This window comes from Pseudophryne corroboree, chromosome 2 (assembly GCF_028390025.1).
Source record: "Pseudophryne corroboree isolate aPseCor3 chromosome 2, aPseCor3.hap2, whole genome shotgun sequence".
NCBI classification, from domain to species: Eukaryota; Metazoa; Chordata; class Amphibia; order Anura; family Myobatrachidae; genus Pseudophryne; species Pseudophryne corroboree.
In genome coordinates this window covers 213695983-213715435 of record NC_086445.1, presented here as the reverse complement: position 1 = coordinate 213715435, position 19453 = coordinate 213695983, and the positions used below count along the sequence as shown (strand labels likewise).

At 46.8% G+C, this 19453-nt stretch overlaps 1 protein-coding gene across 2 annotated transcripts in view; it reads right to left on the bottom strand.

The window, feature by feature from the left end:
• Nucleotides 1–19453, bottom strand: part of AVIL (advillin) — a 176611-nt gene that overhangs the window by 42913 nt on the left and 114245 nt on the right. For both annotated transcript variants that reach the window (XM_063952298.1, XM_063952297.1), the window contains exons 17-18: nucleotides 2298–2486; nucleotides 1054–1122 (exon numbers count right to left, since the gene is read on the bottom strand). In XM_063952298.1, coding sequence (XP_063808368.1) covers nucleotides 1054–1122; nucleotides 2298–2486 — 258 coding nt within the window. The remainder of the gene's footprint in view (nucleotides 1–1053; nucleotides 1123–2297; nucleotides 2487–19453) is intronic.

Sequence of the window (19453 nt, the reverse complement as noted above, 5' to 3'; positions counted from 1 at the left end):
TACAAACAAATACACATTTGGGTTTTAGTTGCTGGGGAATGTAAAGGTACGGAAAAGGATAGCATGTTTAGCCAAAGTGAGCTCTACTACACAGGTACATTCTGTGTAATATTATTATTATTATTATTAACAACCTTTTACAGTAGTTATATTGTGCCTGCCTACATACTGTGCAGTTTTTATACAGATTATTTACTCATTCAGATCACACCCTTCCCCAGGTCCTAACACACAAACTCACACAAGAGGCCCTGTAAACAAGGGTGTAGCTACCATAGGTGCAGGCAGTGCAGCTGCTATGGGGCCCGGAGCTGAGAGGGGCCCACCTTTCCTGTCAAAGTTACATGTGTTATACATTTTTTGCCATTGGGTGGTACGTAGGGGTCCTTTCAGACTTTTTCCTTGGGGTCTGCAATATAGGTAAGCCCCTGGACCTGCTCATTGTAGTGTGGTATAAAATGAACTGGAGGGCATTTTAATGTTATATAATATGAACTGGGGCACTGTAATGAAGAACAATATGAACGTGGAGCATTATATATCATAATGTGAATTGGGGGTACTGTGCGGCATAATGTGTACTACTACTGGCAGCTCTGAAATGTGACATAGGGTGAAATTAAGCACTACTACGATTCCTATAAGAAACTAGGGCACGACTATGGTGCATAACATTAAATAAGGCTCTACTGTGGTTCAGAAAATAAACTAAAGGGCACTATTATTGGGCATAAAATTAACAACTGCTGTGGAGAGTGGTCTCTCTAGAAGCATTGGGACAGGGCCCCTTTAAAATGTTGCTATGGGGCCCACAAAGTTCTGGCTACGCCCCTGCCTGTAAACTACATACAGTATATGTGTTTAGAGTATGAGAGGAAAGCCCCAAGAAGAAACCCACCTAAAGATGTGGGAAACATACACACTCCACACAGAGATAACTGGATTGAATTGAACATATGCCTACAATACTGCAAATCAATCAAAACGTGTGTTCATATCAGAATGGTGAGTTGTCATTGGAAAATTAGCATGTACTCTGAGAAAAAATATTACCTGTGTAATTCTCTTTATTCCTGCAGCATCACCCAGTTCTTTCTTCAGTTCCTCATAGGACTTACCACCCTACAGGGAAATAAGAGGAAAAAGCAGATTTGTAGAACTACTGTTGTATTGTCTACAGGTGGAGTAGATGATAGGTTACCAAATAATGTAGAATTGCCTTATATCTTTTTAAATAGCATATGAATTTTTAAAGGAAACCAGGACCTAATTCATGTTTGTAAGCAAATGCAATTGTGATTCTCTAGGCTACGGAGCTGTTAATGTTAGCGAGCAAAGCTGCCACACAGGAATGAAAAGACGCCCACCAGAGCCACCGCAAACTCATTCGCAATTGTGTTCACATTAGCGGAACATATGCAATAAAGGAGAACATCCAACTGCTAGGGTTGCCTGATGGCGTCACAGACTGGACACCGCAGTAGCAACGCTGGCGCCATGCTTCTCTGCGTTCATGGTTACAGCTGACTGCATATACACACCTCAAAAACGGCAATGACACGTCTGCGTTTTTGCCGCCACTCCCAATTTACACCCACAAATGGTCACATCCTATCAATCCCTTTTCCATGAAATCCTCATTGCGAGCAGGAGTGCGGCGGCACCTTGGTGCATGCGCATTGCGATCGCAGCACATGCGTACTCTGCCAGTATTCGTTCTGTTACGTGAACATCACCCAATGTTTACGCAATGTAATCATGAATTAGGCCCCCTATTCTTAGGCTATTATTTCTAGATTATTACTTGCTTCTAAAATATGTTCCCAGAAGAAAATACATTGACATAAATACATTATTTATGTCCTGGTGTTGTATTGGTGATATAGAAAAACAAGATCTAGATTATTGACATGTATTTACTGCTATACAAGAGATGAAACAAATAGTGCAATTATCAATGCCTTGTTATGTTTGCGCTCACAGGCAAAGCCCTCGTTCCTCTTGTTCTCCCCTTAGCACTATCAATGCCACCTATGCTCTAAGTCCCATCCAGCGACTCTTATGCTGTGTGCTGGGCCTTACGTTGGGTACAGGCTCATTCAGTACTGAACTGCCTTCCATCCCTGAGTCTTACCACTGCTTGATCTACAAGACACAGCGAGTTGCCTTGCCCTCACCCCACGTGTCTGTCTTACATTGTCTGTTGTTTTACTGCCACTGTATGTGTTGTTGCTAGATACTGAATACATTCTAGTACTAATGAGGATACAAACTTGTGTAGCAGTATTACATCTTACACTCCATTTCTGTGGGTCCCATGCCAGAAACCATCCTGTAAAATTTGGTGGCTCAAACCCCTGTTTGATAATGAGTATCGGTGTTTCTGGATCTCGCCCGCTGGGGTGAGTCTTCAGGTAATCCAGGGCAGTTACTGAGGCTTCACTCTTCTCAGCATCATTTGCTTCTGATCCAAGCCATAGGAATATCTGTGAAGGAAACAACTGGAAGTTATATCACTCACCTATTAGTCTTTCACTAATAGCCAACCACCATGTGATATGACTAGTAATCCAGTCAATATGATTCATTTACTAAGGTATAGTATGTTCTAAAAAAAAAAACTAAGGGTACTGAGAAAGGGCTAAGAAATCCTGAATTGCTCAAATGTATAACATTGCACCAGCTATTACAACTTGTACATCACTGTATATAAAACTGAACATTGTCAAGTGTATGAATGAAAGTTAAAAACAGGCAATTTTATGAGCAAATAGTTGTCTGTGAATGATTGAAAATTTATATTGGGTAAAGAAAAGACTCCACACTAAAGGGGGGTACACACGGAGAGATCTGAGTTTAAAATCTAACCAATCTGACTAGATTGCTTAGATTTTAAGCAGGGATCTGCCGTGTGTATGCCCTCCGGCGATAGCGATGCGCTGCCCTGCGCATCACTATCGCTGGTGCTAGATTGAGGCAGCATGCAGGCTCAATCTAGCGGGTCGCTCACTTCACCACTGTGTGAATTGAGCGGTCCCCCGCCTCGCACAGCACATCGCGCTGTGCTGAGCGGGGCGAGAGATGTGTGCTGAGCGGTCAGCACACTTCTCTTCTGTCAGTACCCCCCCTTTAGAACATCCAGTTGTGGTCAGTGGATTGTTATCTCAGGTCATGTACCCACAGGCATTCAATTTTTTATTTGGGGAAGTACAGTAATTGGATAGGAAAGTTAATGAATGTTATGTGAGCACAGTGGCGTCACAACAGGCGTGCGGGGGGGGGGGGGGGGGGGGGGGCGTTGATAAGCTTGCCTGAAGATGTGAGTTTTCAGGAAGTAAATACAGAAAAAAGGGGTGACAAGAGCCCAATACAGGCCATTTGATTTGCTTTTAGGAATTCACACACCACAAAAAATTTATGTTTGACAGGTGTTTGTTTTATTTGCACTCAGGAGGTCAATGGATGTCACTTCACATGCGTTACTGCATAAAACTGAGCAAATAGTGTTTTCTGGCGTGACTTTAGAACTCATTTGAGGAAGCTCATTCACTGTGATTTGCTTCTCAAATTCATATTATTACTATATATTTGTCCCTGCTTAGACCCCATATTTCTCTGACGTCCTAGTGGATGCTGGGGACTCCGAAAGGACCATGGGGGATAGCGGCTCCGCAGGAGACTGGGCACAAAAGTAAAAGCTTTAAGACTACCTGGTGTGCACTGGCTCCTCCCCCTATGACCCTCCTCCAAGCCTCAGTTAGATTTTTGTGCCCGAACGAGAAGGGTGCAGTCTAGGTGGCTCTCCTGAGCTGCTTAGAAAAAAGTTTAGTTTTAGGTTTTTTATTTTCAGTGAGACCTGCTGGCAACAGGCTCACTGCATCGAGGGACTAAGGGGAGAAGAAGCGAACTCACCTGCGTGCAGAGTGGATTGGGCTTCTTAGGCTACTGGACATTAGCTCCAGAGGGACGATCACAGGCCCAGCCATGGATGGGTCCCAGAGCCGCGCCGCCGTCCCCCTTACAGAGCCAGAAGAGCAGAAGAGGTCCGGAAAAATCGGCGGCAGAAGACGTCCTGTCTTCAATAAGGTAGCGCACAGCACCGCAGCTGTGCGCCATTGCTCTCAGCACACTTCACACTCCGGTCACTGAGGGTGCAGGGCGCTGGGTGGGGGCGCCCTGAGACGCAATATAAACACCTTAGGGGGGGGCAAAAAATGCATCACATATAGCTCCTGGGCTATATGGATGCATTTAACTCATGCCTGTTTTTCCATAAAAAAGCGGGAGAACGGCCGACCGAGAAGGGGGCGGAGCCTATCTCCTCAGCACACTGGCGCCATTTTTCCCTCACGGCTCCGTTGGAGGGAAGCTCCCTGACTCTCCCCTGCAGTCCTGCACTACCGAAACAGGGTAAAACAAGAGAGGGGGGGCACTAATTTGGCAGATAAATCTATACAGCAGCTATATAAGGGAAAAACACTTATATAAGGTTATCCCTGTATATATATAGCGCTCTGGTGTGTGCTGGCAAACTCTCCCTCTGTCTCCCCAAAGGGCTAGTGGGGTCCTGTCCTCTATCAGAGCATTCCCTGTGTGTGTGCTGTGTGTCGGTACGTTGTGTCGACATGTATAAGGAGGAAAATGGTATGGAGGCGGAGCAATTGCCTGTATTAGTGATGTCACCCCCTAGGGAGTCGACACCTGACTGGATGGTCTTATGGAAGGAATTACGTGATAGTGTCAGCACTTTACAAAAGACTGTTGACGACACGAGACAGCCGGCAAATCAGTTAATACCTGTACAGGCGTCTCAAACACCGTCAGGGGCTCTAAAGCGCCCGTTACCTCAGGTGGTCGACACAGACCCAGACACGGACACTGACTTCAGTGTCGACGGTGAGGAAACAAACGTATTTTCCAGTAGGGCCACACGTTACATGATCACGGCAATGAAGGAGGTTTTGAACATTTCTGATACTACAAGTACCACAAAAAAGGGTATTATGTGGGGTGTGAAAAAACTACCCGTAGTTTTTCCTGAATCAGATGAATTAAATGAGGTGTGTGATGAAGCGTGGGTTTCCCCCGATAAAAAACTGCTAATTTCTAAAAAATTATTGGCATTATACCCTTTCCCGCCAGAGGTTAGGGCGCGTTGGGAAACACCCCCTAGGGTAGATAAGGCGCTCACACGCTTATCAAAACAAGTGGCGTTACCGTCTCCTGATACGGCCGCCCTCAAGGAGCCAGCTGATAGGAAGCTGGAAAATATCCTAAAAAGTATATACACACATACTGGTGTTATACTGCGACCAGCAATCGCCTCAGCCTGGATGTGCAGTGCTGGGGTGGCGTGGTCGGATTCCCTGACTGAAAATATTGATACCCTGGACAGGGACAATATATTATTGACTATAGAGCATTTAAAGGATGCATTTCTAAATATGTGAGATGCACAGAGGGATATTTGCACTCTGGCATCAAGAGTAAGTGCGCTGTCCATTTCTGCCAGAAGAGGGTTATGGACGCGACAGTGGTCAGGTGATGCGGATTCCAAACGGCATATGGAAGTATTGCCGTATAAAGGGGAGGAGTTATTTGGGGTCGGTCTATCGGACCTGGTGGCCACGGCAACGGCTGGGAAATCCACCTTTTTACCCCAGGTCACCTCTCAGCAGAAAAAGACACCGTCTTTTCAGGCTCAGTCCTTTCGTCCCCATAAGGGCAAGCGGGCAAAAGGCCACTCGTATCTGCCCCGGGGCAGAGGAAGGGGAAAAAGACTGCAGCAGACAGCCTCTTCCCAGGAACAGAAGCCCTCCCCCGCTTCTGCCAAGTCCTCAGCATGACGCTGGGGCCTTACAAGCGGACTCAGGCACGGTGGGGGCCCGTCTCAAGAATTTCAGCGCGCAGTGGGCTCACTCGCAAGTGGACCCCTGGATCCTGCAGGTAGTATCTCAGGGGTACAAATTGGAATTCGAGACGTCTCCCCCTCGCCGGTTCCTGAAGTCTGCTTTACCAACGTCTCCCCCCGACAGGGAGGCGGTATTGGAAGCCATTCACAAGCTGTATTCCCAGCAGGTGATAATCAAGGTACCCCTCCTACAACAGGGAAAGGGGTATTATTCCACGCTGTTTGTGGTACCGAAGCCGGACGGCTCGGTGAGATCTATTTTAAATCTGAAATCCTTGAACACTTACATACAAAGGTTCAAATTCAAGATGGAATCACTTAGAGCAGTGATAGCGAACCTGGAAGAAGGGGACTATATGGTGTCTCTGGACATCAAGGATGCTTACCTCCATGTCCCAATTTACCCTTCTCACCAAGGGTACCTCAGGTTTGTGGTACAGAACTGTCACTATCAGTTTCAGACGCTGCCGTTTGGATTGTCCACGGCACCCCGGGTCTTTACCAAGGTAATGGCGAAATGATGATTCTTCTTCGAAGAAAAGGCGTCTTAATTATCCCTTACTTGGACGATCTCCTGATAAGGGCAAGGTCCATGCAACAGTTAGAGGTCGGAGTAGCACTATCTCAAGTAGTACTACGACAGCACGGGTGGATTCTAAATATTCCAAAATCGCAGTTGATTCCGACGACACGTCTGCTGTTCCTAGGGATGATTCTGGACACAGTCCAGAAAAAGGTGTTTCTCCCGGAGGAGAAAGCCAGGGAGTTATCCGAGCTAGTCAGGAACCTCCTAAAACCAGGCCAAGTGTCAGTGCATCAATGCACAAGGGTCCTGGGAAAAATGGTGGCTTCTTACGAAGCGATTCCATTCGGCAGATTCCACGCAAGAACTTTTCAGTGGGATCTGCTGGACAAATGGTCCGGATCGCATCTTCAAATGCATCAGCGGATAACCCTGTCTCCAAGGACAAGGGTGTCTCTCCTGTGGTGGTTGCAGAGTGCTCATCTTCTAGAGGGCCGCAGATTCGGCATTCAGGACTGGGTCCTGGTGACCACGGATGCCAGCCTGAGAGGCTGGGGAGCAGTCACACAGGGAAGAAATTTCCAGGGCTTGTGGTCAAGCATGGAAACGTCACTTCACATAAATATCCTGGAACTAAGGGCCATTTACAATGCCCTAAGTCAGGCAAGGCCTCTGCTTCAGGGTCAGCCGGTGCTGATCCAGTCGGACAACATCACGGCAGTCGCCCACGTAAACAGACAGGGCGGCACAAGAAGCAGGAGGGCAATGACGGAAGTTGCAAGGATTCTTCGCTGGGCGGAAAATCATGTGATAGCACTGTCAGCAGTGTTCATTCCGGGAGTGGACAACTGGGAAGCAGACTTCCTCAGCAGACACGATCTCCACCCGGGGGAGTGGGGACTTCACCCAGAAGTCTTCCACATGATTGTGAACCGTTGGGAAAAACCAAAAGTGGACATGATGGCGTCCCGCCTCAACAAAAAACTGGACAGATATTGCGCCAGGTCAAGGGACCATCAGGCAATAGCTGTGGACGCTCTGGTAACACCGTGGGTGTACCAGTCAGTGTATGTGTTCCCTCCTCTGCCTCTCATACCCAAGGTACTGAGAATCATAAGAAGGAGAGGAGTAAGGACTATACTCGTGGCTCCGGATTGGCCAAGAAGGACTTGGTACCCGGAACTTCAAGAGATGCTCACGGAAGACCCGTGGCCTCTACCTCTAAGAAAGGACCTGCTCCAGCAGGGACCATGTCTGTTCCAAGACTTACCGCGGCTGCGTTTGACGGCATGGCGGTTGAACGCCGGATCCTGAAGGAAAAAGGCATTCCGGATGAAGTCATCCCTACCCTGATCAAAGCCAGGAAGGATGTAACTGTGCAACATTATCACCATATTTGGCGTAAATATGTTGCGTGGTGTGAGGCCAGGAAGGCCCCTACAGAGGAATTTCAACTGGGTCGTTTCCTGCATTTCCTGCAAACAGGACTGTCTATGGCCCTAAAATTAGGGTCCATTAAGGTTCAAATTTCGGCCCTGTCAATATTCTTCCAAAAAGAACTAGCTTCAGTTCCTGAAGTTCAGACGTTTGTCAAGGGGGGTACTGCATATACAGCCTCCTTTTGTGCCTCCAGTGGCAGCTGTGGGGCTGGTCTCTTCAAAGTGCTGCTGGGATTTCTAAGTGAGTTGGAAACAGTATAAAGGTGAACTCTGATTAATCTCTGTCTATCCATACAGAGATATTAATTTTGTGAGAGAAAGTAATCTGATTCTGATTGATTGTATCTATACTGTTTCTTTTTGTTTTAATACATCTGTACTGGGGTTTTTTTTTGTGTTTTTCTTTTGGAGGAAAAAAAAAAAAAAGTGTGAGGTGATAGCCTGAGGGGTTAACTCAGGTGTGAGTAATCAGGAGTAATCAGGAGGGTGAGGGGCTGATTGAAACAGCTGGGTGAGCCTATATAAGCAGTGACCAGACTCTTTGAGCCTGCTCTGTGGGGCTGGTCTCTTCAAAGTGCTGCTGGGATTTCTAAGTGAGTTAGAATACAGATAAAGGTGAGTTTTTTAATACACAATCAGGAACACACATTTACAGTACCATTAAACTTCTGGTGAGACTGCAAGGGGCTGACCTTGTGAGTGAGTGAGAGGGTCTCTTACTTGGAGTAGCAGAGGGGCTGTGATTGTGCGGGTGTGAGGGGCATTTTTTATTTTTTTTCTTAGCAGGAGCTGGAAGCCGAGTGAAAAGGAGGAGCAGTGAGCTGGTACAACTGCAACTGCTAAGTGGAGTATAGGTGCCGCAGGTGAGAGCACTACGGCTGCATAAAAGTGAAGGACCAAGAACCGCACAAAGATAGATAAGTATAAGCCAGCTTAATTATTGTATAAGTGATATTGCTTGTCTTCTATTTTTTATTTTTGCTGCTTTTTCTTTGAGTGTAACAGGGAGTTAGACCTTGCAAACAATATGGGAGGGGCTGTGATTGAGGACCTCACTCAGTGCATGTCGTGCAAGATGTATGCACACCTGGAGCTACCGGCCCAGTGTGAATACATCTGCACGAGGTGTGTGCGAACTGTTGCCCTGGAAGCCCAGGTAACTGATCTAGAGCAAACGGTTACGCGACTGAGGGAGATTCACAATCTCGAGCGTAGTTTAGACAGAACGGTGGAGGAGTTGCGGGAGGGGTCACTGGTAGAAGAGGATGATGATCAGGTAGCCAGTTGGGTCACAGTTAGAAGGAAGAATAAGAGGGGGAGGCACGACATCTCCGAACTATCAAACCCGAACAAATTTGCCCGATTGGACGAGGAATCGGAGGATGATAGCGAAGAAATGACGGTGCCGGAGGAGACTGCTCCCTCTAGCATCCAGAGGTGCGGTCCCTCTGGCGCGGTTGGGATAAAAGATAGAGAGGTACCTAGTCAAATGGTGGTGGTAGGGGATTCTATCATCAGGAAGGCAGATAGGGCAATCTGCTACCGGGACCGTGATCGCCGTACAGTCTGTTGTCTCCCGGGTGCTCGGGTACGGCACATCGTGGACCGGGTAGATAGATTGTTGGGAGGGGCTGGCAAAGACCCGGCGGTCTTGGTGCACGTTGGCACCAATGACAAAGTTAGCGGAAGGTGGGATGTCCTTAAGAAAGATTATAGGGACTTAGGAAAGAAACTGAAGGCAAGGACATCTAAGGTAATATTCTCGGAATTATTACCCGTGCCACGCGCTAGTCCAGGGAGGCAGAGGGAGATTAGGGAGGTAAATGTGTGGCTGAGGGGTTTGTGTTCCTGGAACACTGGGCGGACTTCTCAGTCAGACGCCATCTCTTTTGTCGTGACGGATTGCACCTGACTGAGGAGGGGGCAGCGGTGCTGGGGGGAAGGATGGTTAGAAGGTTGGAGGAGATTTTAAACTAGGAGCCTGGGGGGAGGGTTTAGCTAAAAACTACGGGTCATGCAGTGAGAATAGTGGGGATGGCGGTAGTAAACAAAATGGGGGAGAAGTTGGGGGGAGGGTAAGAGCAGGCAGTAAGGTTATTAACATGGGTACTAAAAGGGATTTTACCAAAGCACTAACCAATGACGATTACAGGTCATCCTTGCCACATAAGGTGAAAGATGTCCCTAATGCAAGGGAAAATACTTATCTTAGTTGTATGTATGTAAACGCCAGAAGCATTACTGGTAAAAAGGGTGAACTAGAAATACTTGCAGCAAGCAAACAGTATGATATTATAGGCATTACTGAAACTTGGTGGGATGAATCTCATGACTGGACAGTCAATCTAGAGGGCTATACACTGTTTAGGAGAGACAGACTAAATAAAAAGGGTGGAGGGGTGTGTCTGTACGTAAAGCCGTTTTTAAAACCTAATATATGGGAAGATACTCAGGAGGGTACTGTAGACACTGTTGAGACACTATGGGTAGAAATTGCATGCGGGGAAAAAGGAACAAAAAAGTTAGTATTGGGTGTATGCTATAGGCCGCCTGGTATCAACGCATCTGATGATGAATTGTTACTAAAGCAAATTGAAAAAGCAGCAGGAGTAGGAGACATAGTAGTGATGGGAGATTTTAACTATCCAGAGATAAACTAGAAAAACGATTCATGTGATACTGCTAGGGGCAATATGTTTTTAAACACACTAAATGATAACTACCTAGTCCAACTAATTGAGGAACCAACTAGGTACAATGCAATCTTAGACCTGGTATTAACAAACAATCAGGATTTGGTATCGGGTATTATAGTAGGGGAACCCATAGGAAACAGCGACCATAATATGGTCACATTCAATATCAGTTTCTACAAACAGCCCTATACTGGCTCAACTAGGACTTTAAATTTTAGCAAAGCAAATTTTGAAATGATGAGGGTATTTTTCAGGGATATTGAATGGGAAGGTTTGTTTTTAGGAAAAAATACTACGGAGAAATGGGAGGTACTAAAATTCCTGCTAGCTAAAAATACACTCAAATATATTCCTATGAGTAGCAAAAAAGGGAATAAAAATCATAAACCGATGTGGCTTAACAAAAAGATTAAGGAACTTATGGGCAAGAAAAGGCGAGCATTTAAAAAATACAAATCTGACGGGGAAGCAGAGTCATTTCAGCACTATAAGGAATGTAACAAAAATTGCAAAAAGGAAATAAGAGCGGCTAAAGTAGAAACTGAAAAACTAGTAGCAAAGGAAAGCAAAGCAAATCCCAAAAAAATCTTTAAATACATCAATAGCAAGAGATTAAAAAAGGAGAGTATAGGCCCTTTGAAGGACACGTTGGGAGTCTTAAGCAAAAATGATAATGACATAGCGAACACACTAAATGAGTTTTTTTCAACAGTATTCACTAGAGAGGACCCAGTTCAGGGACTGACACACAATCTCAATAAGGACAATATCACACTGATAGGTACTTATTTAAGCGAGGAAGTAGTCTGTCACCGATTAAAACATTTAAAGATTAATAAATCACCAGGGCCCGATGGTATTCATCCAAGGGTTCTAATGGAGCTTCACTCTGAACTGGCAAAACCGCTATCTCTGATCTTTGAGGATTCAGTTATATCAGGTATGGTTCCCAAAGACTGGCGTATAGCGGAAGTAGTGCCTATATTCAAAAAGGGAAGTAAAGCTGAACCAGGTAATTATAGACCAGTTAGTCTTACATCTATAGTGGGGAAAGAATTGGAAGGTATTCTAAGAGATAGTATTCAGAAGTTCCTTGAAACCAATAAGGTCATTAAAAGGAATCAACATGGGTTTATGAAGGACAGATCCTGTCAAACCAACTTACTTGGCTTTTATGAAACAGTAAGCGCAAACCTAGATCAGGGTAAAGACGTGGATGTAATCTTTTTAGACTTTGCCAAAGCGTTTGATACTGTACCACACATGAGACTTATATACAAGCTACAAGAATCAGGGCTAGGAAGCACAATATGCACTTGGGTCAAAAACTGGTTAGATAATAGGAAGCAGCGCGTTGTGGTTAATGGATATTTTTCAACTTGGACTGAAGTGCTAAGTGGTGTGCCGCAAGGCTCAGTATTAGGACCGCTATTGTTCAATATTTTCATTAACGACCTAACAGAAGGTCTAGAGAGCATGGTGTCAATTTTTGCAGATGATACCAAATTGTGTAAGGCTATAAATACAGAGGAGGATGCCGAGTCTCTTCAGAACGACTTAGTTTAATTAGAAGCATGGGCAGCCAAATGGAGAATGCACTTCAACACAGACAAATGTAAGGTAATGCACTGTGGTAACAAGAACAAAAATTACACCTACCTACTAAATGGGGTAAAACTAGGGGATTCTGTACTGGAAAAGGACTTAGGTGTCCTCATAGATAGCAAGCTAAGCAGTAGTACCCAATGTAGGACTGCAGCAAAGAAGGCTAATAAGATATTAGCATGCATAAAACGGGGTATTGATGCTAGGGACGAGAGTATTATACTCCCATTATATAAATCACTAGTGAGGCCACACCTTGAATACTGTGTACAGTTCTGGGCACCGTACTACAAAAAGGATATCCTGGAGCTTGAAAAGGTACAAAGGAGGGCGACCAAACTAATTAAGGGCATGGAGACGATGGAATACAAGGAAAGGCTTGAAAGACTAGGCATGTTTACATTGGAAAAGTGGAGACTAAGAGGGGATATGATCAACATCTACAAATATATAAGGGGACAATACTCAGAGCTTGCGCGGGACCTGTTTTTGGTTAGATCAACACAGAGGACTCGTGGACACTCGCTCAGGTTAGAGGAGAGGAGATTCCGCACAATACGGCGTAAAGGCTTTTTCACGGTAAGGACAATACGTGTTTGGAATTCCCTGCCCGAGGGAGTTGTAATGGCGGAATCTGTCAACACCTTTAAGAATGGGTTAGATAAATTCCTATTGGATAAGGATATCCAGGGGTATGGTGCATAGTCATGCATTATAGTTACTATTTAGTCAAATCATCAAGCAGAGGACACCACAAATAGGTTGAACTCGATGGACAATTGTCTTTTTTCAACCTCAGATACTATGTTACTATGTTACCTTGGGATCTCAATGTAGTTTTGGGGTTCCTAAAATCACATTGGTTTGAACCACTCACCACTGTGGACTTAAAATATCTCACATGGAAAGTGGTAATGCTGTTAGCCCTGGCCTCAGCCAGGCGTGTCTCAGAATTGGCGGCTTTATCCTATAAAAGCCCTTACCTAATTTTTCATACGGACAGGGCAGAATTGAGGACTCGTCATCAATTTCTCCCTAAGGTGGTTTCAGCATTTCACTTAAACCAGCCTATTGTGGTGCCTGCGGCTACTAGGGACTTGGAGGATTCCAAGTTGCTGGACGTAGTCAGGGCCCTGAAAATATATGCTTCCAGGACGGCGGGAGTCAGAAAATCTGACTCGCTGTTTATCCTGTATGCACCCAACAAGCTGGGTGCTCCTGCTTCTAAGCAGACTATTGCTCGTTGGATTTGTAGTACAATTCAGCTTGCACATTCTGTGGCAGGCCTGCCACAGCCAAAATCTGTAAAAGCCCATTCCACACGGAAAGTGGGCTCATCTTGGGCGGCTGCCCGAGGGGTCTCGGCTTTAGAACTTTGCCGAGCAGCTACTTGGTCAGGGGCAAACACGTTTGCTAAATTCTACAAATTTGATACCCTGGCTGAGGAGGACCTGGAGTTCTCTCATTCGGTGCTGCAGAGTCATCCGCACTCTCCCGCCCGTTTGGGAGCTTTGGTATAATCCCCATGGTCCTTTCGGAGTCCCCAGCATCCACTAGGACGTCAGAGAAAATAAGAATTTACTTACCGATAATTCTATTTCTCATAGTCCGTAGTGGATGCTGGGCGCCCATCCCAAGTGCGGATTGTCTGCAATACTTGTACATAGTTATTGTTACAAAAAATCGGGTTATTATTGTTGTGAGCCATCTTTTCAGAGGCTCCTCTGTTATCATGCTGTTAACTGGGTTCAGATCACAAGTTGTACGGTGTGATTGGTGTGGCTGGTATGAGTCTTACCCGGGATTCAAAATCCTTCCTTATTGTGTACGCTCGTCCGGGCACAGTATCCTAACTGAGGCTTGGAGGAGGGTCATAGGGGGAGGAGCCAGTGCACACCAGGTAGTCTTAAAGCTTTTACTTTTGTGCCCAGTCTCCTGCGGAGCCGCTATCCCCCATGGTCCTTTCGGAGTCCCCAGCATCCACTACGGACTATGAGAAATAGAATTATCGGTAAGTAAATTCTTATTATCAAGTAATTCTATAGCCAAATGAGCATAAATGTTTAAAACTTTATACAATAGATTTGAAAAATCATTATTCACATGTGCGGTCATATTATAGTTAATAAATAATAACAAATAAAAAACGAGTTTTACGGTAAGAACTTACCTTTGTTAAAACTCTTTCTGCGAGGTACACTGGGCTCCACAAGGAAAGACATAGGGGTGTAGAGTAGGATCTTGATCCGAGGCACCAACAGGATCAAAAGCTTTGACTGTTCCCAGAATGCATAGCGCCGCCTCCTCTATAACCCCGCCTCCCTGCATAGGAGCTCAGTTTTTAGTTAACCAGCCCAATGCAGTAGCAGGAAAAGAGATGACAACGGTTAGTAGCCACATACACCACACTCTCACGACAAGAGAAGTGTCAGCGGCTAATGCCATACCAACCCAAAGAAGCTAAGTGCGTCAGGGTGGGTGCCTTGTGGAGCCCAGTGTACCTCGCAGAAAGAGTTTTAACAAAGGTAAGTTCTTACCATAAAACTCCTTTTCTGCTGCGGGGTACACTGGGCTCCACAAGGAAAGACATAGGGGATGTCCTAAAGTAGTTCCTTATGGGAGGGGACGCACTGTAGCGGACACAAGAACCCGGCGTCCAAAGGAAGCATCCTGGGAAGCGGCAGTATCGAAGGCATAGAACCTTATGAACGTGTTCACAGAGGACCACGTAGCCGCCTTGCACAATTCTTCAAGGGTCGCACCACGGCGGGCCGCCCAAGAAGGTCCAACAGACCGAGTAGAATGGGCCGTAATGTGAGCAGGAGCTGATAGACCAGCCCTCACATAAGCATGTGCAATCACCATTCTAATCCATCTGGCCAAAGTTTGCTTGTGAGCAGGCCAGCCCCGTTTGTGAAATCCAAACAGCACAAAGAAAGAATCAGATTTCCTAAAAGAAGCAGTTCTCTTCATATAGATACGGAGAGCCCGTACCACATCCAAAGACCGCTCTTTGGGAGACAGATCAGGAGAAACAAGTGCCGGAACCACAATCTCCTGGTTAAGGTGGAACGAAGAAACCACCTTTAGGTAAATATCCGGGACGAGTCCTAAGAACTGCCTGGTCACGGTGAAATATCCGATATGGGGAACTACAAGACAAGGCACCCAAATCCGACACTCTTCTAGCTGAAGCAATAGCCAGCAGAAACACCACCTTAAGGGAAAGCCACTTAAGATCAGCTGAACCAAGAGGTTCAAACGGAGACTCTTGTAATGCCTCCAAAACCACCGACAAGTCCCAAGGAGCCACAGGCGGGACATAGGGAGGTTGGATACGCAACACGCCCTGAGTAAAGGTATGCACATCAGGTAAGGTCGCAATCTTTCTCTGAAACCACACCGACAAGGCAGATATTTGAACCTTGAGGGAGGCCAGACGCAGGCCTAAGTCCAGGCTCTGCTGAAGAAAGGCCAACAGCTTGGCTATACTAAACTTGGAAGTGTCATAATGGTTAGATGCGCACCAAACAAAGTAAGAATGCCAGACCCTATAGTAAATCCGAGCAGAAGCCGGTTTCCGGGCCCGCAACATAGTTTGAATGACCGCCTCAGAAAACCCTTTAGCCCTCAAGACGGAAGCTTCAAGAGCCACGCCGTCAAAGACAGCCGGGCTAGGTCCTGGTAGACACAGGGGCCTTGAACGAGGAGGTCTGGGCGTTGTGGAAGTAGAATTGGACGCTCTGACGATAGGCCCTGCAGGTCTGAGAGCCAGTGCCGTCTGGGCCACGCTGGAGCTATGAGAAGCAGAATTCCTCTTTCTTGCTTGAACTTCCGAATTACCCTGGGCAGGAGTGACACCGGAGGGAAAACTTACGGCAGCCGAAACCTCCACAGCAGCGCCAGCGCATCCACAAATGCTGCTTGAGGATTCCTTGTCCTTGCTCCGAAGACTGGAACCTTGTGATTGTGTCGAGACGCCATCAGATCTACGTCTGGAAGGCCCCACTTTTCCACTAGGAGTTGAAACACTTCTGGATGGAGGCCCCACTCCCCGGCGTGTATGTCCTGACGACTGAGAAAGTCTGCTTCCCAATTCAGGACTCCCAGAATGAATATTGCCGATATGGCCGGTAGATGGCATTCCGCCCAATGTAGAATCCGTGAGACTTCCTTCATTGCCAAACGGCTTCGAGTGCCGCCTTGATTTATGTAAGCCACTGTGGTGGCGTTGTCCGACTGTACTTGAACAGGACGGTTCTGAATTAAATGCTGGGCCAGGTTCAACGCATTCAAGACCGTCCGCAATTCCAGAATGTTGATCAAGAGGAGAAATTCCTCCTTGGTCCACCGATCCTGAAAGGAGTGTTGTTCCAGCACCGCGCCCCAACCTCGTAGACTGGCATCTGTCGTCAACAGGACCCAGTCGGATATCCAGAAGGGTCGGCCCCTGCACAATCGTTGGTCCTGGAGCCACCAGTGCAGCGACAGATGGACCTCTGGAGTCAATGAGATCATGTGAGACCTGATCCGGTGAGGCAGGCCGTCCCTCTTGGCTAGAATCAGCCTCTGGAGGGGGCGAGAATGGAATTGAGCATACTCCACCATGTCGAATGCTGACACCATGAGGCCCAGCACCTGCATCGCCGAATATATCGACACTTGCGGACGAGAAAGTAAGCAACAAATCCTGTCCTGAAGCTTCAGGACTTTCTCCTGAGACAAGAACAACCGCTGGTTGTGAGTGTCCAATAGCGCTCCCAGGTGCACCATGCTCTGAGCAGGGACCAGGGAGGATTTCTTCCAGTTGATGAGCCACCCGTCGGCTTGTAGAAACCGGACAGTCATATCCAGATGACGTAGGAGAAGTTCTGGGGAATTTGCCAGGATTAACAAGTCGTCCAGATACGGCAGTATCCTGACCCCTTGACGGCGGAGTACCACCGTCATCACCGCCATAACTTTGGTGAAGACTCGCGGAGCCGTAGTTAAACCAAAAGGTAACGCCCGAAACTGGTAATGGAGGTTTCCAAACGCAAACCTCAGGTATTGCTGATGTGACACTGCTATAGGAATATGCAGGTAAGCATCCTGTATGTCCAGGGAGACCATGTAGTCCCCAGGTTCCAAGGCCAGAACTATAGAGCGAAGGGTTTCCATACGGAACTTGGAAACTTTCACAAACCTGTTCAACGCCTTGAGGTTGAGAATGGTCCGGCAGGACCCATTCGGTTTCGGGACCAGAAACAGCAGAGAATAGTACCCCCAGCCCCTCTGAGCATGAGGCACCTGTACTACGACTCCTGTATCTAGGAGGGTCTGTACCACCGAATGTAGAGTGTTTGCCTTTGTCTGGTCCAACGGGACGTCTGTCCGGCAAAATCGATGAGGGGGTCGGTTTTTGAAGGCTATGGCGTGTGACGACTTCCCGTACCCAGGCATCTGAAGTGGTCTTCAACCATTCCTGGGTATACCCTAGAAGCCGGTCCCCCACCCTGGGAGCTTATCTGTCTTGGAAGCTGGTTGACGGGCAGCCCAGGCTCTTTTGGGCTTCGGCTTACCAGGTTTGGAAGTGCGGGCCTGCTTGTTGTACGCCTGACCTTTTGCTTTACCTGAAGGACGAAAGGGGCGAAAGGAAGTACCTTTAGCCTTCGACACAGAAGGAGCGGTATTTGGCAGACAGGCAGTTTTGGCAGTAGTCAAGTCAGCCACTATCTTATTTAAGTCCTCCTCAAACAGAATCTCTCCCTTGAAAGGGAGTACCTCCAGGGTTTTTCTAGAGTCCAGATCCACAGACCAGGATCTCAGCCACAATATCTGGCGAGCCAGGACTGATGTAGTAGAGGCCTTGGCTGCTAGGATACCTGCATCAGAAGCCGCCTCTTTAATATAGTGAGAAGCTGTGACAATATATGACCAGCATTGTCTAGCATGGTCAGAAGAGATTTCAGCTTCTTACTCTAGGGCCCATGCTTCAATAGCCTCTGCAGCCCATGTTGCTGCAATAGTGGACCTTTGTGCAGCACCCGTGAGGGTGTAAATCGCTTTCAGACAACCCTCCACACATTTATCCGTAGGCTCTTTTAGAGACGTGACGGTAGTAACAGGTAGAGCTGAGGAAACCACCATCCTAGCCACATGTGAGTCTACTGGAGGAGGCGTTTCCAAATTTTTAGACAGCTCTGGCGCGAGGAGATAGCGAGCCAGCATCTTCTTTTAAGGCACAAACTTCTTACCCGGGTTTCCCCAGGGTTCCTGACGCATATCTACTAGGTGGTCAGAGTGAGGTAAAACTTGTTTAACCACCTTCTGATGCTTGAACTTATCTGGTTTCTTAGGAGGGGCGGATGGCTCTGGATCATCCGTAATCTGTAAAATGAACTTAATAGCCTCCAAAAGATCAGGAACATCCACATGTGAACTACCCTCCCCATCAGCAGTATCTGTGTCAGAATCTGTGGGGTCAGTGTAAGCGCCATCTTCATCAGACGAGGTGTCAGTGACAGCAGTGGATTGTGAGGAGATAAGAGCTCGCTTAGAGGACCCCTTGGTCTTAGGCGAGCGAGGGTCAGACTTTTTAGTAGTGAAGGACTGGTTCAACTTCTTCAATTGAGCAGACAAATTATCCGCCCACGGCGGGTTAGCTGCAGGGACCACATACGGTTGCACCGGCATAGGAGGTCCCATAGGGGTATTAGTTTAGTAACTAGCGTATGTAGAAGCGTGGAGAAAGTAGCCCACGGTGGGTCATTATGTACCCCTGTTGCCACAGTCCCACTGGGGGGCAAGGAGCCCCCAGAACCAGAGCCCACAGCTGCTATAGTCTCCTCATAGGGATCTGTGGCTTCAGCAACACCGGCAGTGTGTTCAGCCCCAGAACCGTTACCCTCAGAAGCAGACATGATATAACTTGCAGTATCAGGTAACACAGTACAATTGTCAGCAGCACAATACCTCTTACCCAAACCCCTGCGCAGTGTAGTCAGCACAAGCAGAGATACAGGAGAGATATAGTGACTAAAATCACAGAAAAAAATACGTATTAAAGTATATCTTGTGAAAATCCTATATAATTATAAAACCTGACGCACCAAGCCCCCTCAGGTTATAGAATAGGGATAGCAAGTTGAGTGAGAGACACGAAATGGAAACCACTCAGCAAGCTCATGCACACACATATAGTCACAGTTAAACAATGCAGAGGTTATTACTAACAATAATACTGCACTGGACCAGCTTATATATAGCTATGTAGTCCATAGATATAACACTGCACAGT